Source organism: Sitophilus oryzae, unplaced genomic scaffold, assembly GCF_002938485.1.
Source record: "Sitophilus oryzae breed Bouriz unplaced genomic scaffold, Soryzae_2.0 scaffold_1496_pilon_pilon, whole genome shotgun sequence".
NCBI classification, from domain to species: domain Eukaryota; kingdom Metazoa; phylum Arthropoda; class Insecta; order Coleoptera; family Curculionidae; genus Sitophilus; species Sitophilus oryzae.
In genome coordinates, this window is record NW_022146165.1 from 1,908,756 (window position 1) to 1,930,826 (window position 22,071).

Here is a 22,071-nt window from a genome sequence, read left to right on the forward strand (position 1 = left end):
GTGGTCACTTTGAACATTTACTATGAATGAATTAAGGAATGCATTATTTTAATAAGAAATTTTGGTAATTGGTTTATTTCGTTTTTAAAGCAAAAAGATGTTTTAAAAATCATGAAATTTTGGTTTTCCAATTAATTATTTAATAACTACTTGGAAGGTTACTTTTGAACCGCCATAACTTTCATAAATTTATGTTGATTAACCAGTTAGCAACCCATCAGAGCAAACTCTTTGCCTTCAATTTTCACGAAAACCATCACTCTGGGCGATGTGCAACAAAAGTACCTTTTTTGTAGGAAGGTTTTGGGGTATGTAGTTTTCAAAAAATAACCCACGTTGCAAAAAAAATAACCTCAAAAAAGTTATTTACGAAACAACCCCCTACCCTTGCAAAAACTACCCTTTCCGCTTTTCCAAATAATTTTTCAGTATCACCATTTGATTTAGGGTCAAAATTTATTGCAGAGGATTTTTTTTCGAAATGTTATCTCGTTTTTTAAGTCTTATACTTATAGGAACTTTTTTTACTATTTTTAGGAATACTCCCCCCCCCCCCGATTTTTTTTACACCATGTCAATGACACCCTGTATAAAAATAATTGTTTTATATTCTAAAAAATAAAAACAAAGCTTTTTGGGGTAATGTTTGGTTATGTTACTTTTATTCTCTTATCTATGGTTACTTTTCATTTTTCACTGTGGGCATTTGGTAAACCCTTATTCTTCCCATTTTTGTGAGCACTTTTCCTCATCCCTCATCTCTACACTCCATAGTGCTTACATTCAAATTAGAGGAACAAACTTCTACGCTAATTGAAAACACTAATTTGTTCCACTAATTTTAAGATTTTTTAATGAAGCTTGTACCGTTAAAAATAAATTCCGCCTAATCTATAAAAATTGCGTTTTTCCTTTAACTTGAAGCAACCGGTCGCGCGAAATACCCGCCTCGCAATATCTGTAAAAAGAAAAGTTAATTTTATTTGCCCGAATGGATCGTATAAAAGTAGATTTATGTTTCTACTTAACTAATTTTTACGACCGGGATCCTATTAAAGAAACGCGTAAATTTTTAAATTGCGATAGTAAAACGCCACAGATTGACCGCCTATTTCCCAGCTTAATATAAACAGAAAAATAGTTGATTTAGATACAAAGTATCAATCGACTTTACGAAAAGATTAATAAAATAACATTAAAATCTGAGAAGTAAAAATAGAAAGTATAAATATGATTTTCTGGAAAAACAGCGAGTGTTTCGCCATTCTGACAGGAAAGAGGCATTTCTTCTCTCAATATTAAATGGCCGTTCTAAGCCAGAAACATTGCGACTTCTAAAGGTGCGTCCACATTGCTCGCGAACATGTCGAACGAACACGTGAAACACGAATTTAATAAAATATAACTCTATATTTATATTGCCTACTTATCTTAATCTGACCTTTTTGAGAATGTTATTCATATTTTAGCATACGCCTGGTACTATTTTTGAAATGCTTTGCTTGAAAACTTTGAATAAATAATCGAAACTGCTATGTGAGTCTCCAGTTGCTAGGAATCTTAATGTTATGACAGATCTTGCTTTAGCTCTTTCTTTAACCGGAATACACTTCCTAAAAGTTGTATTTTTTCTTTCTGTACGGGGGCCAACTAAGTTACTTTCACTAGTTTACTTTCACTGTGCTGGGATCTACTTTTGAAATTATTAGACATCCAGCACCGCCTTTTTTCTGTTTGTTTCCTTCGTTTTGCAATAATGATCGCACTAGCAGCCGCTATTAAAAACACTTCGGTATCATCCATGTCCGAACAGCACGAACGCCAGCACTACATTACAATGTGGACGCCATTGCTTGCGAGCCGAAAGATCTTGAGAAACACGACAAACAGGATACGCAAGCAACGCAAACACAATCAAAAGCAAGAGCGCGAGCAGGATCACGAGCAATATGGACGCACCTTTTTATATAAAATTGGACGCTCTACAACTTTTATTTGAATATATTATTATTAGAACATGGCTGGACGATTAAGAGATGCTGGAACATGGCTGGACGCTAAGAGATGCGATTCACAAAACCAGCGAAGCAGTACTGGGAAAATCCAACAAAAAGAAACAACCAGACTGGTTTAACGAAAATCAACCGCATATACAGGCTCTGTTGGAACAAAAGCATAGAGCACATCAAGCCGTCACTGCAAATCCACACAATCCAAGACTAGCAGACAACTTTAAGGCAGCCAACAACACGCTCCGAAGAAACCTGCGCCAACTAAAGGATAACTGGTGGTCGCAAAAAGCTAGTCAGATTCAGGAGTATGCCACGACTATCATAAATTCTTCGATGCTGTAAAAGAAGTATACGGTCCAACTATGAAGGCAAGATGCCCAATCATGGCACAAAATGGCGAACTTCTAAAAGAGGAGGAGCAAATCAGAAACCGCTGGAAAGAGCATTACAGCCATATCCTTAACCAAGAAAACAACCCCAATATGGAAGCACTCAACATAATGCCTCAGCATAACAGCCTCGATGTATTAGACATTCCAATAACAGAACAGGAAATAAAGCACTCCATAAAACAGCTTAAAAACAACAAATCAGCTGGGTGTGACGCGATTCCGGCGGAAATCTATAAGTGTGCAAGTAAAGAACTTATTGGTCATCTTAAGGCTTTCTTTGATGTCATATGGGAAAGCGGAGAGCAACGCGAATATAGTGAATATATTTAAGAACAAAGGAAGTGCATCAGACTGCGGAAACTACCGAGGAATTTCACTACTGGCTATCGGAGGAAAAATTCTTGCAAAAATTATGTCAAACCGCCTGCACCCACATATAGAAAAACTCCTCCCAGAATCGCAAACGGGTTTTCGCACCAACCGCGGTACCATCGATTCCATATTCTCCATCCGGCAACTACAGGAAAAAGTAAAAGAGCAGCAGTTCTAAACTTTACGTTGCATTCATCGATCTAACAAAAGCCTTCGACTCTGTGAACAGAGATGCACTTTGGGCAATTATGAAATAGTTCGGAGTACCCATCAAATTTCTTACAGTGTGTAAAAGCCTCCATAACAACAACAAATCAAGAGTGTCATATCATGGATCACTGAGCGATCCCTTCCTAACAAACACAGGCGTTAGGCAGGGATGTGTCTTAGCGCCTCTCCTATTCAATATATTCATGGCACCGCTCTCCATTATAGTGGACAGCAAACTGCAGGAGAGAGGTTTGTGCATTAGATACAGTTTTGTTGCAAGTGAATACGCACCTTTCTTCTCAGCCATTACTCATCCACTGCAGAATGTAGGCCTCTCTCAGTTTCTTCCACTCGTTTCGATTCTGTGCTCTCCTCATCCAGTTCTTACCGGCTACGGTTTGGATATCATCAGTCCATCTTTTAGGAGGTCGGCCGACTGGGCGTTTTGCTAGGCGTGGCCTCCAGCAAAGAAGTCTTTTTGCCCATCTTTCCTCGGACTGTCTGGCCAAGTGTCCTGCCCAAGACCATTTAGAGTTAGCTATCCTCTCTACGATATCCGTTATCCTCGTCTGTCGGCGAATGTCTTCATTTCTAATATGGTCGCGAAGACTGATACCCATCATGGCTCTTTCCATAGCTCTTTGGCTCACTCGCAACCTGTTCACACTTCGTGCCGTCATCGTCATAGTCTCCAAACCATAGGTCATGACAGGTAAGACGCATTTGTAAACGTCTCTTTTTAGGCTATTTGGGATTTTGCTTTTGAATATAAAGTTGTTTACCAAAAGCTGCCCATCCGAGTTTGATCCTTCTAGAAATTTCGGTTGTTTGATTTTCCTTGCCGAGTTTTATGGCATGACCTAGATATATATATATACTCTTTAACGTTCTCAATCCTTTGTCCATTAACATTAACTTGCTCTTCATTTTCATTTAGGGTTTTAGTTTTAGACAAATTCATTTTTAAACCTACTTGCGCAGATGTGTGGTGAAGTTGTTCGAGCATTGTTTGAAGTTCTTCCAACGATGAGGCCAAGACAACGACATCATCAGCGAAGCGCAAGTGGTTAAGCATCCCACCATCTACCTTAATACCCTTCTTGTCCCAGTTCAGCTTCTTAAATACGTCCTCCAGAGCCAGTGTAAAAAGTTTGAGGGAAATAGTATCTCCCTGTCGGACTCCTCTTTCCATTTTAATTTTATTTGTGATATTTATGTCATCCGGTTTGATAGTCATTGTAGCTGATTTGTAAATAGATGATATTATGCCCGAGTATCTGTAGTCTATTCTGGCATTTTGTAGGGCATCGAGGATGGCGTGTAGCTCTATAGAGTCGAAAGCCTTCTCATAATCCACAAAGGCGACATATATAGGGAAGTTGTATTCAGTGCTTTTCTCTATGAGAGTGCGGACTGCCTGAAGGTGATCCACAGTACTATATCCACTTCTAAACCCTGCCTGTTCCGGGGGTTGATAGAAGTCGAATTTGTTTGACAGGCGATTTGTCAGCACCTTTTTGAATATTTTGTAGAAGTGCGAGAGCAGGCTGATGGGACGATAATTGTCGAGTCTGGTGTTATCACCCTTTTTGTGAATGAGAGTGATTGTTGCGTTTTGCCATAGCTCTGGTATTCTTTGTTCCATAATGCATCTATTAAAAATGTCCGTCATCTTCTGCAGTAGAAGTTGATAAGCACGTTTAAGGTAACATAATTTTGGATTGTTTAAATTCAATTGACGAAGCTTCTGACAGACAAATCTTAATTAAATTATCTTAAATATGTTACAAATTGTTATTAAATTGTTGAAACACGCCCACCGTAAATAAATCTAATTCAAATGAAAAAAAGAACGTCTACTATTTGAGAGCAAGCAAGACTGAAATCTTAAAAAGATTCTAATTAATATTCCAGACATTCCGACGCGTACTCTAATTCAATATCTGAAGAATTTCTTTCTTTCAAATAAATTTAAACCCCTCGAGCCGTACGAAGGGGCCTTAAAAAGGCCTGATGAAACGGAAAAGTGACAGTGTAAACGTCAACGGTAAATATTTAAACGGAAAATTAGAGCGATCTTCTTTCTCTTTACTTTCTTTAAATAGGCTGAGTTTTTTGTTGTAATTTGAGAGACATTTAAACAATGTCTGCGCGTGGTTAATTCTTTGCGGGTTCACTGCATTTAAATTAAACTTTCGTAGGAAAAATTTTTGACTTGTGGTTTTATTTTTAAAGAATTTATGAAAATATAGTATTACAAAAAACATCCTGTAAACTTTTACGTAATTAACTCTAGAAAAAGGATAATCTTCCAGTTGGAAAACTTTCCTTCTAAAGGTTGCAGAAAGTCAATTTATTTTCTTAATAGATTTTCCTAATAAAACGAAACTTGTTAAGCACAGCCGTAAATTTTTCCTTCGATTTAATTGAAGACAATCTTTGGATTTTCTTTTTCGAAAAAGTTTTGAAGATTATTGATTATTAAAAAGTTTTAATTTAGTTTTATAACTAAAGGTAATAGTTTCCTTCTTTTTTTTTGTTTTATGTGTACCTAACTTTATCGCTGGGGTAATAGAAAAATTAGCATTTTGAGTGTTTTTTTTTGTAGTATATCATCATTTTCAGCTTATTCAACCATTTCCTCAACTCATATTTGCACTTTTTTAAGACTCACCCTGTATATTCTTCTACTATTTCCGATGTTTTGTTATTTATTAGTTCTTTGTACATTACCTTACTTTTTACTTACAATAATTGTTTAATGTTCAATGTTAAAAATATATGATAAGTATATGAATAGAGAGTTAAATTATTCTAACTACGATAATAAATGTATCAACGCTTACTTAATTGGCTGGTATAATTATTTCAAACTAATAAATGAAAAACTCAAACATCCCGACGTTCTAAAATAATATTTTTATTACAAATCCAGTTTTCCAACTAAAATAAACATATGCCAGAACAGACCTTTAAAAAAGAAAAGAAACAGAAATTTCGACACTCGAGTAAAATTCAATCGATTTTCGAGTGATCTAATCGTTAATTTTTGAATCGCTTTAACAGTTTACATAAATATGTCATAAGTAGTTTATTTTGTAATTAGGAGATATTTTTAGATGATTCAATCAACTTCTTTCAACCACAGGTCTCTGTTATTGGTTATATTTCTTTATATTCTGTGAACAGGGATGCACTTTGGGCAATTATAAAAAAGTTTGGAGTACCCAACAAATTTCTTACAATGTGTAAAAGCCTCCATAACAACAACAATTCAAGGGTGTCACGTCATGGATCATTGAGCGATCCCTTCCTAACAAATACAGGAGTTAGGCAGGGATGTGTCTTAGCGCTTCTCCTATTCAACATATTCATGGAAGCACTCTCCATTATAGTGGACAGCAAACTGCAGGAGAGAGGATTGGACATTAGATACAGATACGACGGCAGTCTGTTCAACATAAAAAGACTCAGGGCAAAAACACGTACAAAATTCATCACAGAACTTCAATACGCTGATGACTGCGCTCTAGTTGCAAACACATTACAACAATTACAAGAAATGTTGGACACATATTCCTGGGTATACGAGGCTTTGGGCCTTAAGCTAAACATCGACAAAACCAGAATCATGTGCACTCCCCCGGAAGATCACAACAATGCTATAAAAATCCTAGAAGAGCTATTGGAATATGTAGCGGAATTCAATTACCTCGGCACACAGTGTAACGAAATCGGGAAATGCGGGACATTAGCCCAATAAACAAAAAAAATAATTCATCAAGTTTTTTATATAGATGGATAAAGGACATCCCAGAGCCCCACTATGTGAGATATTTCTTGAGTTGACCTCTTAGTCGGGCAGGTATGGCGGGTTAAAGTTATGGTTTCCTTAATTTACCAAATCTGTACAAAAATTTCATACAATGAAATTTATTATTTTCAGAAGTTTCCTTGTGTTGTTCAATTCAAATATTTTTTTCCGTAAAGAGAGGTCTTTTACCAAAAACAAACCTGAAAAAAATGTCCCAATTTTTTTCAAGTCTATTTCCTACATGTTTATTGTGACTTTCAAAGAAACGCTTACATTCGCGCAAGGTTATATATACAAAATATCATAGAGTGAACCTTCTAGTATACTGTTACATATAAATTTCATCCACCTAGATCCGAACCTGGAAGAGAAAAATAAATTTCTTCGGTAATAATTACGTTTTCCATTGATTCGACCGTAATTTTTATCCGTAATTTTTTGTGCTATAATTTCTTTATTGAAAAAGCTATACGCTTGCTATGAACATACTGAATGCTATTTTAGGGGCGAGGAACCATCCTCACATTGGGGTGGGGGACAGTTTACAACAATTCAGAAAATCTCAACATTGGAGAAAAATTACTCAAGAGAATATTTTTTCAAACCGGCAAAATTTTCTTCGATTTATTTAACACTCCACCCTCAATGCTGCATCATTGTTGGTGCCGAACTATTGAAGATATATTGCACAACTTATTGATATATTCAGATCCTCTACTTTCACATCTGCGACCAAAGCACTCTAAAAATAAAAAAGTAGACTTGTTTCCGGAAGCGAAAGAGCTCTCGTATATGGATGGAGAAGAAATTGAGAATGATTTTTAAGCATGTTTTATGTAAGTGCCTTACATAATATTATGTTATTTTGGAATAATATACACCCCACATAAATTATCGCATCACTTATTAATTTGGAAAACTGCAAAGTATTCTTAAAAATTCTCTTGCTTAACAATAATCTCAAAAGTTATTTGCATTAAGAACAACTTGTTAAGGAATGGAAAGTATATCATAACTCCGGCAGACCTTAGATTTAAGTTTTTCACATAAAAATGTTTGAAGCGTTTCAAGAATAAATACTACGAAAAATATAAGTGTTGCGAAATTTTTTGTGAGGTGTGTGTTATGGTTTCCTTTGTTGAAGTTGAATACGTTTTTTTCGCATATTATCATATTATTTAATACTGTTAAATGATATTTGCCACTTGTGTCGTTCTCTTTGAGTTTTGCAGACTTATCTAATTTATCCGTGATTATTTGAATATTTAGGAATATTGATTGAGTTTTGACATATTAGCGGGAGATAAATGATTGTTCGACAGTAATTTGATAACGTTTTTGGTCCATAAGAGCTATAAACTCTTCGTAAATAAAAAAATATACCTGTAAAGTCCTTTTATAAAACTTTGTATTTTTTTTGACCTTCCATTACGCCTTTTTTTACTCTTTTCGCCCTGTAGCAAAAATTCCTAGTCGTATTATTAAATTTCTGTCAAAAAATGTCAGCAAGAATAGTGATAACTGAAGAAAAATGCCAATGTCCCACTATTTTAGTTCTCGTTACACTGTGCGGCAGTTTGATTTCGGAAAAGGCCAATATCAATAAGTAATAATAAATAAAATAAAAACGCCTTTATTAACGTCAAATTGCCTGCTGCGTGTCACATATCTACTCGTCAGCGAGTAATGGCATTAGTATGTATATGATAATGGTTCGAATTAGAAATAGTATGTGCGAAAACTAATAATTAAACCGGATATCAAATTAGCGTTTCCAACAACTTCTGGCATGAAAATAAACAGGAATACGATTTGAATTAACGAGATACAATTTAATTGTTGTTTTGACTGAGGTGGTAGCGCCGTTGTTCGATTCCACAATAGAATTATTAAGTTGTGCGTTGAAACGGAAGGAAATGCTCGTATAACGAGTCAATAATAATAGGCCGCAGATATTTTGGGGTCTATATCTCGAATTAATGGCGTTTTAAACTACTAAACATTCTATTTCTGGTGAAAATATTAACCGAATGTTAATACTATAAATAGAATATTAAGTAATAAGGGTGTAGATAAAAATAGTACAGCTATTTGAGGCTATGAATTCCGAATTCGATTGGTATCAATCAATATACTAATCAAATTATTTCGTGGAGAAGTTAGGTTCGGTTAGGTTGGAACCGTGTTCCGTAATAAGAAAACTTTCAGGAAACTGATAGAAACGGAACATAAAACCATAACCAAGGTAAGCAACGGAATACACCCTATGTTCACCCCGAGCATGCCCATTACCATTTGAAGAATCTGACTCTATAGATGACATCTATTACCTGGGTTTTTTGTCGTATCCCTTCTCTTCTTTTACGGTCTCTCTTGGTTATTTCCAGCATATTTCGTTCCATTGAGCGTTGTGCGACCTGCAATTTCCTTATAATGTCCGTTTTAAGTGTCCAGGTTTCGCATGCGTTGGTCATCACTGGTAGTACACATTGGTCGAATGTTTTCTTCTTTAGATAAAGTGGCATTCTGAAAAATCAATCTTTCCAATAAGAGAGACATATGAATATGATTGAGTTTCTTCTATAAAGTACTAGCAGAGTAAGTAAACCGGCGAGTAGCGACAGTCCCGTTTTCAATTTTCTTTGCGGCTCACAGTGGGGTATTTGATACTGATAGTTGATCGAAATTTTTTTATGTAGACCTTATATAAATTATTGCTATTTTCAATTAAAGAGGAAATAATATGAACAAAATAAAGGATAATTCGTCGATTCTAAAAAAAGAAAGAAAAATCACTGTTCCAGTGTTTCCACGGTCAGTGCCAGTATACTCTGTTTTTTTTCTCAGGTAAGATTTCGACAGACGATGACAGAAGAAAAGCAGATGACGTCCCATACCAATCTATTTATTTTACTAAAAAAAGTTTCTAATAATTTTTAAGTTATCTATGGATGGGTTTAAATATTAATCCGTCATACGTCGTGTCTTCTTGTTTTTAACCAGTTTTATTGGTTTATTTAAAAAATGACAGATCGTATTTCAATTTTATTGGTTTGACGGAACGATGAACGACAAACGGACGCCGATGCGTATGAACTCGCCTTTAGATTTTTGTCATTTTTGACGCTTGTCAAAGTCTTGCCAAATTATTGGTTATAATTTTGTGTCAACTTTTGTTAAATACCCTGCATTTTGAAAGATGATGCATTTTGATTCGTATTATTACGTGTGTTTTGTGTCTTTTGAAGTCAAGTGGAGGAAAAATCGAGTGAAAATTAACTGTAGGCCCAGAGCACAGTTTATGGTTAATACACGCTGCCCAGGCAGAAAGTCTTATACACCAATGAAGTTGCCATCGATAAAGTTTGTATACCATTTCGTCGTAGATAAGTGCATTTCGTATATAAGGATCAAACTAAACACATACTAAAAACTGGAGTAGCTGTAAAATATCGACATCACACGATAGGTAAATAATGGATTTTAGTACTGGTGCAGAAAAATAATGTCAAAAGGTACTGGTTTAAAAAAATTAAGATTAAAGGTAATTAATCCACCTTTAAGGTATAAAATTTGGTAGGTGTTATTATTAATAAAATAGTTGTTGTATTTACCTATGTTGTTTTATTTATACCTGTGGAATATTACAAATTTGTATTTGTACATAAGTTATATTGATAAATATAATCATAAATGCGGGTAGTTTCATAAAGCTTGAAAGTAAATAATAGTTATTTTTTATATTTTTTTGGTATGTAGTGCCTTGTTCTTGTTTGTTTTGTATTAACACATACCGTTTTTATTAAATAAAATAACTCGATTACATTTTTTCAGTTTTATACAATTTTGAAGTAATCACTTGTCATCTTGTCAATCAAATTTTAAATATATCGCCACAGATATCGCTATGCGTTCCAGTTGTACCAACTTATTTCTTTGTAAATAAAATAAACTACTTTGAAATTAAAATGAACACATCTATCACTGTCAAGCATCTTCTCGTTGGACAGACGCCAGTAATATCGCAACTACTACACTAATGCTACGACTGATCCGCGAGCAATGCCCATACCACTAAAGTCGCTACTAATGCCAAATTGTGCTATACTGCTAATGGCACTAATGCGATCGCTTTGTACACAACAATGCCATCGCGGTTTACATCTCGCATTAGTATATCACTGATTGGCAAATTAGAGGAAACCAAGAATGTTTTTCTCATTTTATCAGCAAAGTCGCAAGTATTTTATTTTACTGTACGAAAGCCCAATGTTTACTAAGTAAAACGTATATAGACAATATGCTGAATACTTCGAAATGCGCAACTAAATCTCTAAGTATAATAAAAATGTCACAAATTTAATCAAATTTTCTGAACGCCTAACTTTTAGTTGCAAAAAAAATCGTTAGTATAGAGAATATCAAAATAAATAATACGTTTTTGTAGAATACATACCTCCCGCTTGAGCCATTTTCAATCAAAACAATAATATAAACGTAAAAAGAGCACAAGAACAACAACAATTATAATTTTAAACATAAAATTTAGCCATTTACCTCTTATCTGTGAGAAGTAACAACTTTGACGTTTCGTTGAAACAAATGAATGCAACTAAACACACCCATAGCAACGTCATTCATGGCAGAGATGATTTAACTTATCATTTATCTTTTTTTGTGAAATCTTAAACACATTTGCTTTTCGAATTTCGATCACCTTTTTCATGCTAATACCCCACCGTGCGGCTCGCGAAATAAGTAGGTTATCTGTCATATGAAAAAACGAAGTTGCCATTGTTGCCATTTATCAAATATCTCTATATACTTTATTTCAAGTATACCTCAGGCAACGAATCGTTTTTTTAATTATTTATTAGCTGTAAGATATTTTATACATTCAAATTTAGAAATAAGGATAAAACAAAACAAAAAAAAATATGTATAAAACTTTATAATTCATTCCGCTTCAAATTATGAGCAGTGTATACCATGTTTATAGGACCACTTCATAAGTTGAGCAGTTAAATACGTAGTCTATCTGTCAAACACGTCAAAAGAGAGAGAACGAAAATTTGGTCCCACCACACCAAAAGAGCCGACGGTTTCTGTCGCTACTCGGCGATCCACTTACTCTGGTACTAGCGTGTACCCGCGACTTCGTTCGCGTCGAATTAATCATTTGTAATGGTGATGATAAAGCAAAGCAAGAATTTCCATTAACATACAAACTGGATAAAATTTTCTCACATTTATGTCATGAGAAAAAACAATCGAGAAACCCCTCCTTATCGAACCTCTACACCCACAGTCAGTCCGTTTGCCAAAAATCAGCTTTAAACGTAAAGCAGTTTAAGCAAAATCGTGATTACTCAATGGTCATATTTTATGAAACACCCTGTATAAATTTATAAAAAATCTTAAAATATGTAAAACAACAAAATAAAATATACGTGTTTAAGGGTTTTTCCGAAAAACTCACCGGTTTTTAAATAAAAAATATTCTAATATTTGAGGGATAGTTTCACCCCCTTAGAATTCGAGTTTCGAAAAATCCCTTCTTATCGAACCTCTACACCCTAAAGTCAATCTGTTTTCCAAAAATCAGCTTTTTACGCCAAGCGCTTTAAGCAGGATCGTGATTAATCAATGACCAGATTTTTCGATACACCCTGTATACATTTTTAAAAAATCTTAAAATATGGAAAAAACTAAATAAAATATACGTGTTTAAGCGTTTTTTCGGAAACTTGGCCGTTTTTTAAATAAAAAATATTGTAATATTTGAGGGGTGGTTTCACCCCCTTGGAAATGGAATTTCGAAAAATCCTTTCTTATCGAACCTCTACACCCTAGAATCAACCTGCATGCCAAAATTGAGCTTCTTACGTTGAGTGGTTTGAGCAGGATCGTGATTAATCAGTGAGTCAGTCACTTAAGGATTTTATATATTTACTGTAGATTCCAGTATACATAAAAACCCTCAAATATCTTTATTCTTAGACAATCAGAATTGTAACTAAATTTGATTCAAAAAAACTTTTAATAAATAGGTTGTCTAAGAAACCCTGTATAATATTGATTTAAAACTTTCTGGTACTAGAAATAGATAAAATAAAATTAATCAAAAACCGTCTTTTGCAGAACTTCGCACTTGTCCACCGCAGCAAAACCGTCTGGTCGAAAATGGAATCTAAATATTATTCGACATCGCCTGAGAAAATCCTCTTGCTGTATTTAAATGTTATTGCAAAGGGTCGGCAGTCTTTGCATCCAGGGTGTAATGTAGTAAGAGGATTTAGTGAATAATTTTCGAAACACCTAGAGCGGCAAACTAAAGTCGCTTTTACTTTGAGTAACCCGAAAATTTGTCTAGCACATTTAACCATCGTTTGCCACTCGAGCTTTATAGTCTAAGAGTTGGCAACGTTTTCGAGAAAGTATTTTAAGAAAGACACTTTAATATATCTTTTACTATGCTCTCTGCAACAGCATGCGGGCCGTTTGGCTGCCGATACACGATCTTTCACTACTGTGCATCGGAAGAAGATCCTATATTTTTAGCCGACCATACCAATAGTAGGCTATTAAGATCGGCAAAAAAAACGTTTACAACGAAACCAAACCAAACCAGACCTAAATACAAAATATTTTCCGTCTGTAACACGATAACTCAAAAACCGCTAAACCGATTTTAACCAAATTTGGCCGAAAAATACTGTGGCACCAGAGACTCTGGCCATCAGTTTTTGGTGGGGTTGGGCGGTTGGTAAGGGGGTATGGGAGGGGGTTAAAAATTTAAAAAAATCGTAACTCCAAAATTACAGTAGCTAGCGAAACGCGGTTTTCAATTTAAAATTAGGAATAATATTTGCAACAAAATTTGTAATAACATCAAAATCAAAGTCGCAGTTTTTACGATAAAAAAAATGGAAAAATTCCTTTACTTCGAAACTTAAAGAACTGCCTACCAACTTTTTATTAACATATTTTAGTATGGGCGGCTATACGTACCTCCCGGCGCCAATTTTTTTATTTAGTCCGTCAAAGTCTCGGGGTAAGAACTTTTTTATTTTATTTTCGCTTACATTCTGATAGATATATATCTGTAAAATATTGAATATTTGTTTTTTTGAACCACCAGAATCATTTAATTCTTTATTATCAGAATATAAACGAAAATAAAATAAAAAGGTTTTATATTCCGGGCCGGTCTCGAACTCTAACTCTTATTTACAGTACTAGAATTTAAAGGACTAATAAAAAATATAGGATCTTGTTTCAATGCGCAGTAGTGAACGCAACGTTTACTGGCAGCCAGACGTCCCGCACGCTGTTATAGAGAGCATAGTAAAAGATATATCAAAGACCCAGATGTCTTAAAATATTTGTTTTCCCGACGTTGCTAGCTCTCGCACCATCAGGAGTTCTGATTTTAAACTACTTACATACGTACTTTAGTTATATTTTTTTTGAAAAATAAAATAGATACAGGCTGTTATTTTAGGATCTGTTCTTTTACTGCTGTTAGTTAAATATCACTTTACAATAATTGTTACTTCCAAAAAAATTACAGGTTTAAAAATAACAGTTCTAAAAAGAACAATGTTCGAATCCCAGCGGGAAATTTAAGTTCCAGTCATCCCGGAATATGTTGCCATAGTTGGCAACAATGAATTGAAAAATCGCGCCCACGATTACGTAACTAAAAGTTTAATTGGTATCAAATATATATCATTGTCATTCATTCTCATAGTTCTAAATATAATTTATATATAAGTAATTTTATTTTTTATATTTTCTGTATTAAAGTCGTGGACGCGTGTAAAACGTATCAGCAACATCATAAATTTTTATAGCGTCCACTGAAAAAATCGTCTAAATTTCCTTTTCAGCCTTGTGCGCCTTTTCACGGTCGTTTGTGCGGAAAAATTAACAATTCGATTTTCGTGATAGATGGAGCGCAATAACGTCCACTTTATTATCGGGAGCAGGTTTTTAAAGCTAATTTTGCTAAAAACCATACGACATTTTTCATTCAATATTTTGAGATATTTCTCGTAAAAGGAAACCGCGAATTTAAACATAATATATTTTTTACGTAAACTATACAAGCTGAGTCTTCACAAATATTTTTGGGGTGGTATATTTCGACCCCAGGACCTCAGGATTTTCTTTCTTATGGAGTCCTTATTTCCCGATAAAGAAAAACATGGGAGATTTTAAGCTTCGGCACGAAGACCTTAAAATAACGTGAAACTTAAAAGTCGTGAAACTTAAAAAAATAAGCGTTCGCCATTTAACTGTAAAACTGGCTAGGTATTTTTACACAAATGAGGAAGGAAACTAAAGATAAAAGATTATACTATATCCGTATTGTAGCACATTTTTAGACAACTTCTTTATTTTTAAGATTTTGATGATCAAACATCAACAAAATATTTCTTATGTTCGGACTAAATTTTCTCAAAAATAAAGCCATAATGAGGAAGATGCATACAGGGTGTTTCAAAACAAATGCGAAAAACTTCAGGGGGTGATTCCTTGTTCAAAATAAAGGGTAGTTTGCTTCATAAACGTTGGGTCAAAAGTCAACCATTAGGGAGATATTGCGGTACAAATATGGCGGAAAAATAATGTTTTTATTTTTTATCTTGAAAACGAAAAGAGATAGACTAATAAAATTTTATGGGAGCATTACTGTTATGAAAACACACTTTCTGGTATTTTTTTCACTTTTTTAAAATGAGTGGAAGGGGTTGAAATAAACTACCCCTATCATTCTTGAAAAAATAAAATGTAAAGCATTACATGTCAGGACAAAAAACATTTTCTGATAAAGAATCTAGTCTGCTGTAATTTTTTTAGGAAAAAATCTAGTCGGCCGCTGTTACTTTTTAGGATGTTCCTAATATTATTTTATTTGACATTACTCTACTGCAATACGTTATTATCTAGATGATTATTATTATCGTTATTATCACTAGATTCTTAATCTAAAAATGTTTTTTGTCCTGACATGTAATGCTTTACATTTTATTTTTAATTTCCAATCGGTGAGTTTTATCAAAAAATACAAGAGATAAAAAAGTTTCTAAACAAACTAAACTATCCAAATTAATTTTTTTGCATGTGTTTGATAAGATTTTTCTTTAAATTTCGTTAACAAGAATGATAGGGGTAGTTTATTTCAACCCCTTCCACTCATTTTAAAAAGTAAAAAATTACCTGAAAGTGTGTTTTCATAACAGTAATGCTTCCATAAAATTTCATTAGCCTTTTCTTTTCGTTTTCAAGATAAAAATAAAAACATTATTTTTCCGCCATCTTTGTACCGCGATATCTCCCTAATGGTTGACTTTTGACCCAACGTTTATAAAGCAAACTACCCTTTATTTTGAACAAGGAATCACCCCCTAAAGTTTTTCGCAATTGTTTTGAAACACCCTGTATATTTTATTTTTCGCCAGAAACTGTTCAATTTATTAGAATAAATATGTGTAAATGCAAAAAAAAACTTTTTTCTTGAAAGCAGTACCACAATTTTATAAAACGGGCCATTAAAATACTATGGATAACGCAAACGACGCCTCGCGAATTGAAACGATATTCTATTGGTCTGACGTCACCCGCCGTTCTCGTCGACGCGTGATGGCGAGCAGCAGCCAGACGTGTTCCGTTTATGTACGTATTTAGGTGGCGTACAAAGACATTTCTGTTGCTTTTAGCGTTGATTGAAGGAGCTTTTATGCGTTTTTGTGCAGTTATTATTTGTATGTGTTGTGTGTTCTGAGAATTTTTTAAGTAATGGCAGATTCCGGGTTTGTAAAAGCACAATCAGATAACTTGCCAACAGTCGATGCTTTTATGTTGGCTGCTTTTATAAATACAAATTCCCAATTTATTGGTGCTGAGTTACGAGGAAAAAACAGAGAGGTATGTAACATTTATTCTTTGTAGTACTGAAGCATATTTAAGTATAAGTAGGTACCTACTGTTACGAACTTTTATATAGTTATAAATTAATGTTATAAACTTATTTGTCAGATCAGGTACGGAGACGTATGGAGATAATGCTGTAGGTTATGTAGAAGTGAAAAGAGACAAAAATATTTGTTTAGTATGTTGAAAAATAACTCCAAAGCATAGCGTGAAAAAGAAAGTTTTTTTAATATATTGACACCTCCTTACCCTTGTTATTTTTAAACATTGTTTTTTTTACGAAATTATAGGAAATAAATTGTTTATCAGTAATGAAAATATTATACAAGGTGTCCCATAAGCAAACGCCAAAATTAAGTTACTTTTTTAAGTGAAACACCCTATATATTTTTGGATTCTTCGGAAATTTCTAGATATTCTAGATATATTTCATGTATAATATCCTATACCTATCTTCAAATGTTCCTTGAAATATTGACAGTTGAAAAGCGAAAAATACCTACAATTTTCTGCACCACCTTTTTTGAGACACCCTGTATAACTAGAATTAATTTTAAAAGAGAATATATGAAAAACCATGCAACTTTTTTATTTAATGTTTTCTTCTAAAACTTGCAGTTAAGGCTGTATGTGGGTGTCAAAATATAATGAATAACCCTGTACATTCAAATTTCATATACCTATGTAAGACAATATACATAAATATATGAACAAATATATACATCAAAATGATCTTCACAACAATAAATCGTAAAAATAGAGGATAATTTAACGTTTTGCTTTTCATCTCTTATCATGGCCTTGGACCATTTTTTTCTGTTTTCGCTCATCCATTACTATTTATAAATATCACGAATTACTCTAATTATGTATTAATTAACACAAATAACTAAAATTTTGTCTCGGATTCAACAGCGTTTAAAAGCAAACTGTGTAAAATAAACACGCGTCTGGCTCCACTCAACCAGAAGAACGGCGGGTGACGTCACAGCGGCAAGGCGCGGTAGAGAGCGTTTGCCCGGCCATTTAAATTAACAATATTTAGTTATTTTATATTAGAGGCATTTCTTAACCGATATCAACGATTTTTTTTGTTCAATTTGTAATTATATGAACTATTTTTTAAAACCATTATTTAAAAACATGCATTTCCTCATATAGATTGAAGTTTTGTCATTACAGTAATATATATTTTATATGGTTTTATAACAAATTGCTCGCTATTTTATGGCAAATGCTAAAGCTCTGCAAACCTTAATCAAAGCACGTGTGTTTGGAATTTTGGGTGTGGCTTAACACAACAGGATCGGGCTAAGCCTTAAGATGCGTTCACACCGGCTGTGAACGCACCTTAAGGCTTTTTAACATGTACTTTTGAAGTGTATTTTTTTAGCGCGCACAAATGTATATGTTAAAAAAATGATTTGGGCAGCGCGGCGCGGAGCGGCGCAGCCGGTGTAAACACGCCTTTAGGCAGATTTCTGAAATATATATTTTTTTCGGCCACACACCCGCTTTACCCGACCCCTGAGAGCGATCCAAAATACAGCGTAAAAGACTCTTAATACCTTTGTTTGAATTATAATTACTATTAGCTTATCTCGAAGAGTTTTTGGGGGTTTCTATGATTTTTTAAATCCAGTATTTCTTCTGTCGATGGAAATCATGTCGATGGATCAGCTTGGAAACTTGGAAAAACCAAAAACACTTTCTAAGCAGTGAAAGTATTTTGGTGTATTAGTGGTGGTAATTTAGTGTTTTATTTTGCTGATTTTGCTATTGTAACCTCAAAGGTTCTAACCCCCAACTGTAATCGAATATGGATATAAAAAAATATAAAAAACTTTTTCCTAAAAATACACCGTGAAAATATTGAATCTGCAAGAGACAATATCACATTTTTACCTGGTTTTAACGGGTGATTATCACAGATTTACACAGGAAGAATTTAAAGTTTCCATTTTAATATTTGATTTTTTTGTTGCAGATGTTGCTGTGGACGCACGTTGGAGCAACACAAATTCCTGACAGACCCGAACCCCATGGCCCCGGGGGACATATGGTATCCGAGCCGTTGCACAGTGGCGCATCCTACCGACGCCTATGGAACTCTCGAGTTCCAAGGCGGACCTCATCCCTCCAAAGCACAAGTAAGCATCGTCGTTGGAAACAGGAAATCAGTCAATCATTCAAATATTGCCGTAAAGAGTTTTTTAAAGATCTGTGTATGATAAATACACATTTCAATTTTGAAAATTTTTAAAATTATTAAAGCCAATTTTAATTCTTTAAGCCATCGCTGGCGCCGTTTTATTTCGATCATACGGTACAAAGAGAGTATCTAAATATGTGAGCGAGGCTACACCATAAACACCATTATTGGAAATGGTTGAATAAACTGAAAATGATGATGACATTTATTTTTTATGTTTTTTAAAGGTATGGAAATAACATAAATTTAATAATATACAAAATTATATACAGGGTTGTTGACCACATACGACACGGAGTATTGTAGCTAAACGATGAGATTTTTACAAATTGTAAGTTTTGGGTTCGATGAAGGACTATTAGAGGTACAATTTAAAAATAATTTTACAAGATACAGAGTGTCCCAAATAAGTAAAAAATATCAAAGTTGTATTTTTTTAAATGGAACACCCTGTATATTATTACATTTTTAGTTTCTACGATTAAAATAAAGGTAAATTTCATTAAGGTTTATTAACTTAAACCTTACCGTTTTTGAAATATTTTCAATTTTGTGAAATTGCAGTAAAAATTTTAAGGCTTCATTTCTCCAAGGGTATCAAAGTTTTTAATACTAAATATTTACTGAAGTTTATTTACTGGTCAGTTATTGTGTTGCAATAATAAAAATAATACTACCTTATACAGAGTGTCTAAAAATTTATTTTAAACAATTATTAGCTTCAAACGGCAATAACTTGTTTAATTTAAAGGGACACCCTGTATATTTTACGAGAATCAGATGCACAATTTAATTGTCTATCAAATTATATTATACCATTTTTTACCTATCTCTTTAAGTTTCCGTAGAAAATGCATTTTCTTGTAATTTAGAACTTATTTATCAATATACCCATGGACTATTGACATTTTAGATTATTTTTAAAGATGTACCAAATTTTTGAAGAGTACAGATACTAATATTGTCGATATAATTCGTTTATTTCATTTAAAAATAAAAAAAAACTGTTTAAATATTTGTTAAAGAGGATCAATTAATATGATTCCAGTATTCAAACTACATTAACTGACTGTTTGCGTTGATTAATAATAATTGCTCCAAATACTAAAAAACTGAATTTTGTATGGGCATTAGACAGTGTGATAAAGTAACACTTTAAAAATGATATTTCATTTTTTAATAAATGCTTATTTATAACAACAGAGACTTTAATTTGATAACTTATTATTATATTGATTTCTGACTCAAATCCACATTTATTTATAATAATTTATTAACGAACACAATTAAGTATGTAATTAATTAGTATATGGACGGAAATAATGGTGTTATATTTAATTAATGGTATACTCTTTTATAAAGATTTAAATAGTTTTCTTTTTGCATACAAATGGGCTAGTAATATTACTAGTCTGTACATTTTGTATATTTGTTGCTTTAAAAACATGTCTAAACATCTAAAATGTCAATATTCCATGGATATATTGATAAATGAGGTCTAAATTAAAAGAAAATGCATTTTCTACGAAATCTTGAAGGGATAGGTAAAAAATGGTATAATACAATTTGATAGACAATTTAATTGTGCATCTGATTCTCCTAAAATATACAGGGCATTCCATTTAAATTAGAGAAGTTATTGCCGTTTGAAGCTAATAATTATTTAAAATAAATTTTTAGACACTCTGTATAAGGTAGTATTATTTTTATTATTGCAACACAATAACTGACCAGTAAATAAACTTCAGTAAATATTTAGTATTAAAAACTTTGATACCCTTGGAGAAATGAAGCCTTAAAATTTTTACTGCAATTTCACAAAATTGAAAATATTTCAAAAACGGTAAGGTTTAAGTATAATAAACCTTAATCAAATTTACCTTTAATTTAATCGTAGAAACTAAAAATGTAATAATATACAGGGTGTTCCATTTAAAAAAATACAACTTTGATATTTTTTATTTATTTGGGACACTCTGTATCTTGTAAAAATATTTTTAAATTGTAGCTCTAATAGTCCTTCAACGAACCCCAAACTTACAATTTGTAAAAATCTCATCGTTTAGCCACAATACTCCGTGTCGTATGTGGTGAACAACCCTGTATAATGGTATAGGAAATTTGGAAAAGTATAAACGTAATTAACCATTTTAAAGCGAGAAAAAAAATATCCAAAAGTTCTGATCTGGGAAGAAACATTTTGAAATACATGTTAGATGTAAAGTAATAAAAAGTAAATACAAATTTAAATAGTTAATTTAAGCGAGTATCTTGTAAAAATAACGTTAACAAAGTTATGGAAATTTATCCAGCGTATATTTATACAGCAGTGTAGGTAATTTAGAGGAAGGTCTCCTGAATCCGGGCTTAATTACTGGAGAAGGCAATCAGGAGGCAGCCAGGCGCACGCTTTTCGCTAATTAATTCGCATTGAAAGCTAATCCGGAATCGTCCGAAGGCGACAGTGTTAAGAGGGGGCCCATCATCACGGTGGAGCAATAACGCTATATGCCGTGTTTCGGGTATTTCGATTGAATAAATAATAATTGATAATTATTGATTTTTGAAGAATTATGTTATAGATTAGATTTAAGTGTTAAAGTGATGACTATACTGAAAAAATGAATTTGTAAATTTAAAAATCTAGGGATATCATTTTATTAAAATTAAAAATAAATGTTTTGAATAAACAACCACATATTTCTAGGCCGATTCTTTCTACTTCGATTGAAACGAAGTAGTCACACTTATTATTTCTAAATTTCGCATATTGCAGAAGTTTTTGTGCATTTTTTGTCGAATGTATAAAAAGCACCTAGCATCAATTGTTCGAATTTAACCTGTACTGGCTATGTTTTTATGATAACTGGCCAGAATTCATTCAAATAACTCTGTTTAGTATTAAACGACATTATGGAGCGTAGGCATCTTAACAGAGACGAAATGCTAAGGGCTATGGGTATGCTTGAAGCTGGAATGCCCCAAATCGACGTAGCTAGAGCATTAAATACAACGCAAAGTGTAATATCGCGATTAAATGCACGCTACCGTGAAAGTGGTGATGTTGCTGAAAGGCACAGAGGGCGACATCGCATTACTACTCCTCAGCAAGATCATTTT

General features: G+C 33.4%; 1 protein-coding gene across 1 annotated transcript in view; it reads left to right on the top strand.

Annotated features, from left to right (window-relative positions):
- Nucleotides 1-18,970, top strand: part of LOC115877680 (transient receptor potential cation channel trpm-like) — a 265,132-nt gene extending 246,162 nt beyond the window's left edge. The window contains exon 6 of the mRNA XM_030893949.1: nt 18,727-18,970. Coding sequence (XP_030749809.1) covers nt 18,727-18,970 — 244 coding nt within the window. The remainder of the gene's footprint in view (nt 1-18,726) is intronic.
- Nucleotides 18,971-22,071: the final 3,101 nt, after the last annotated feature.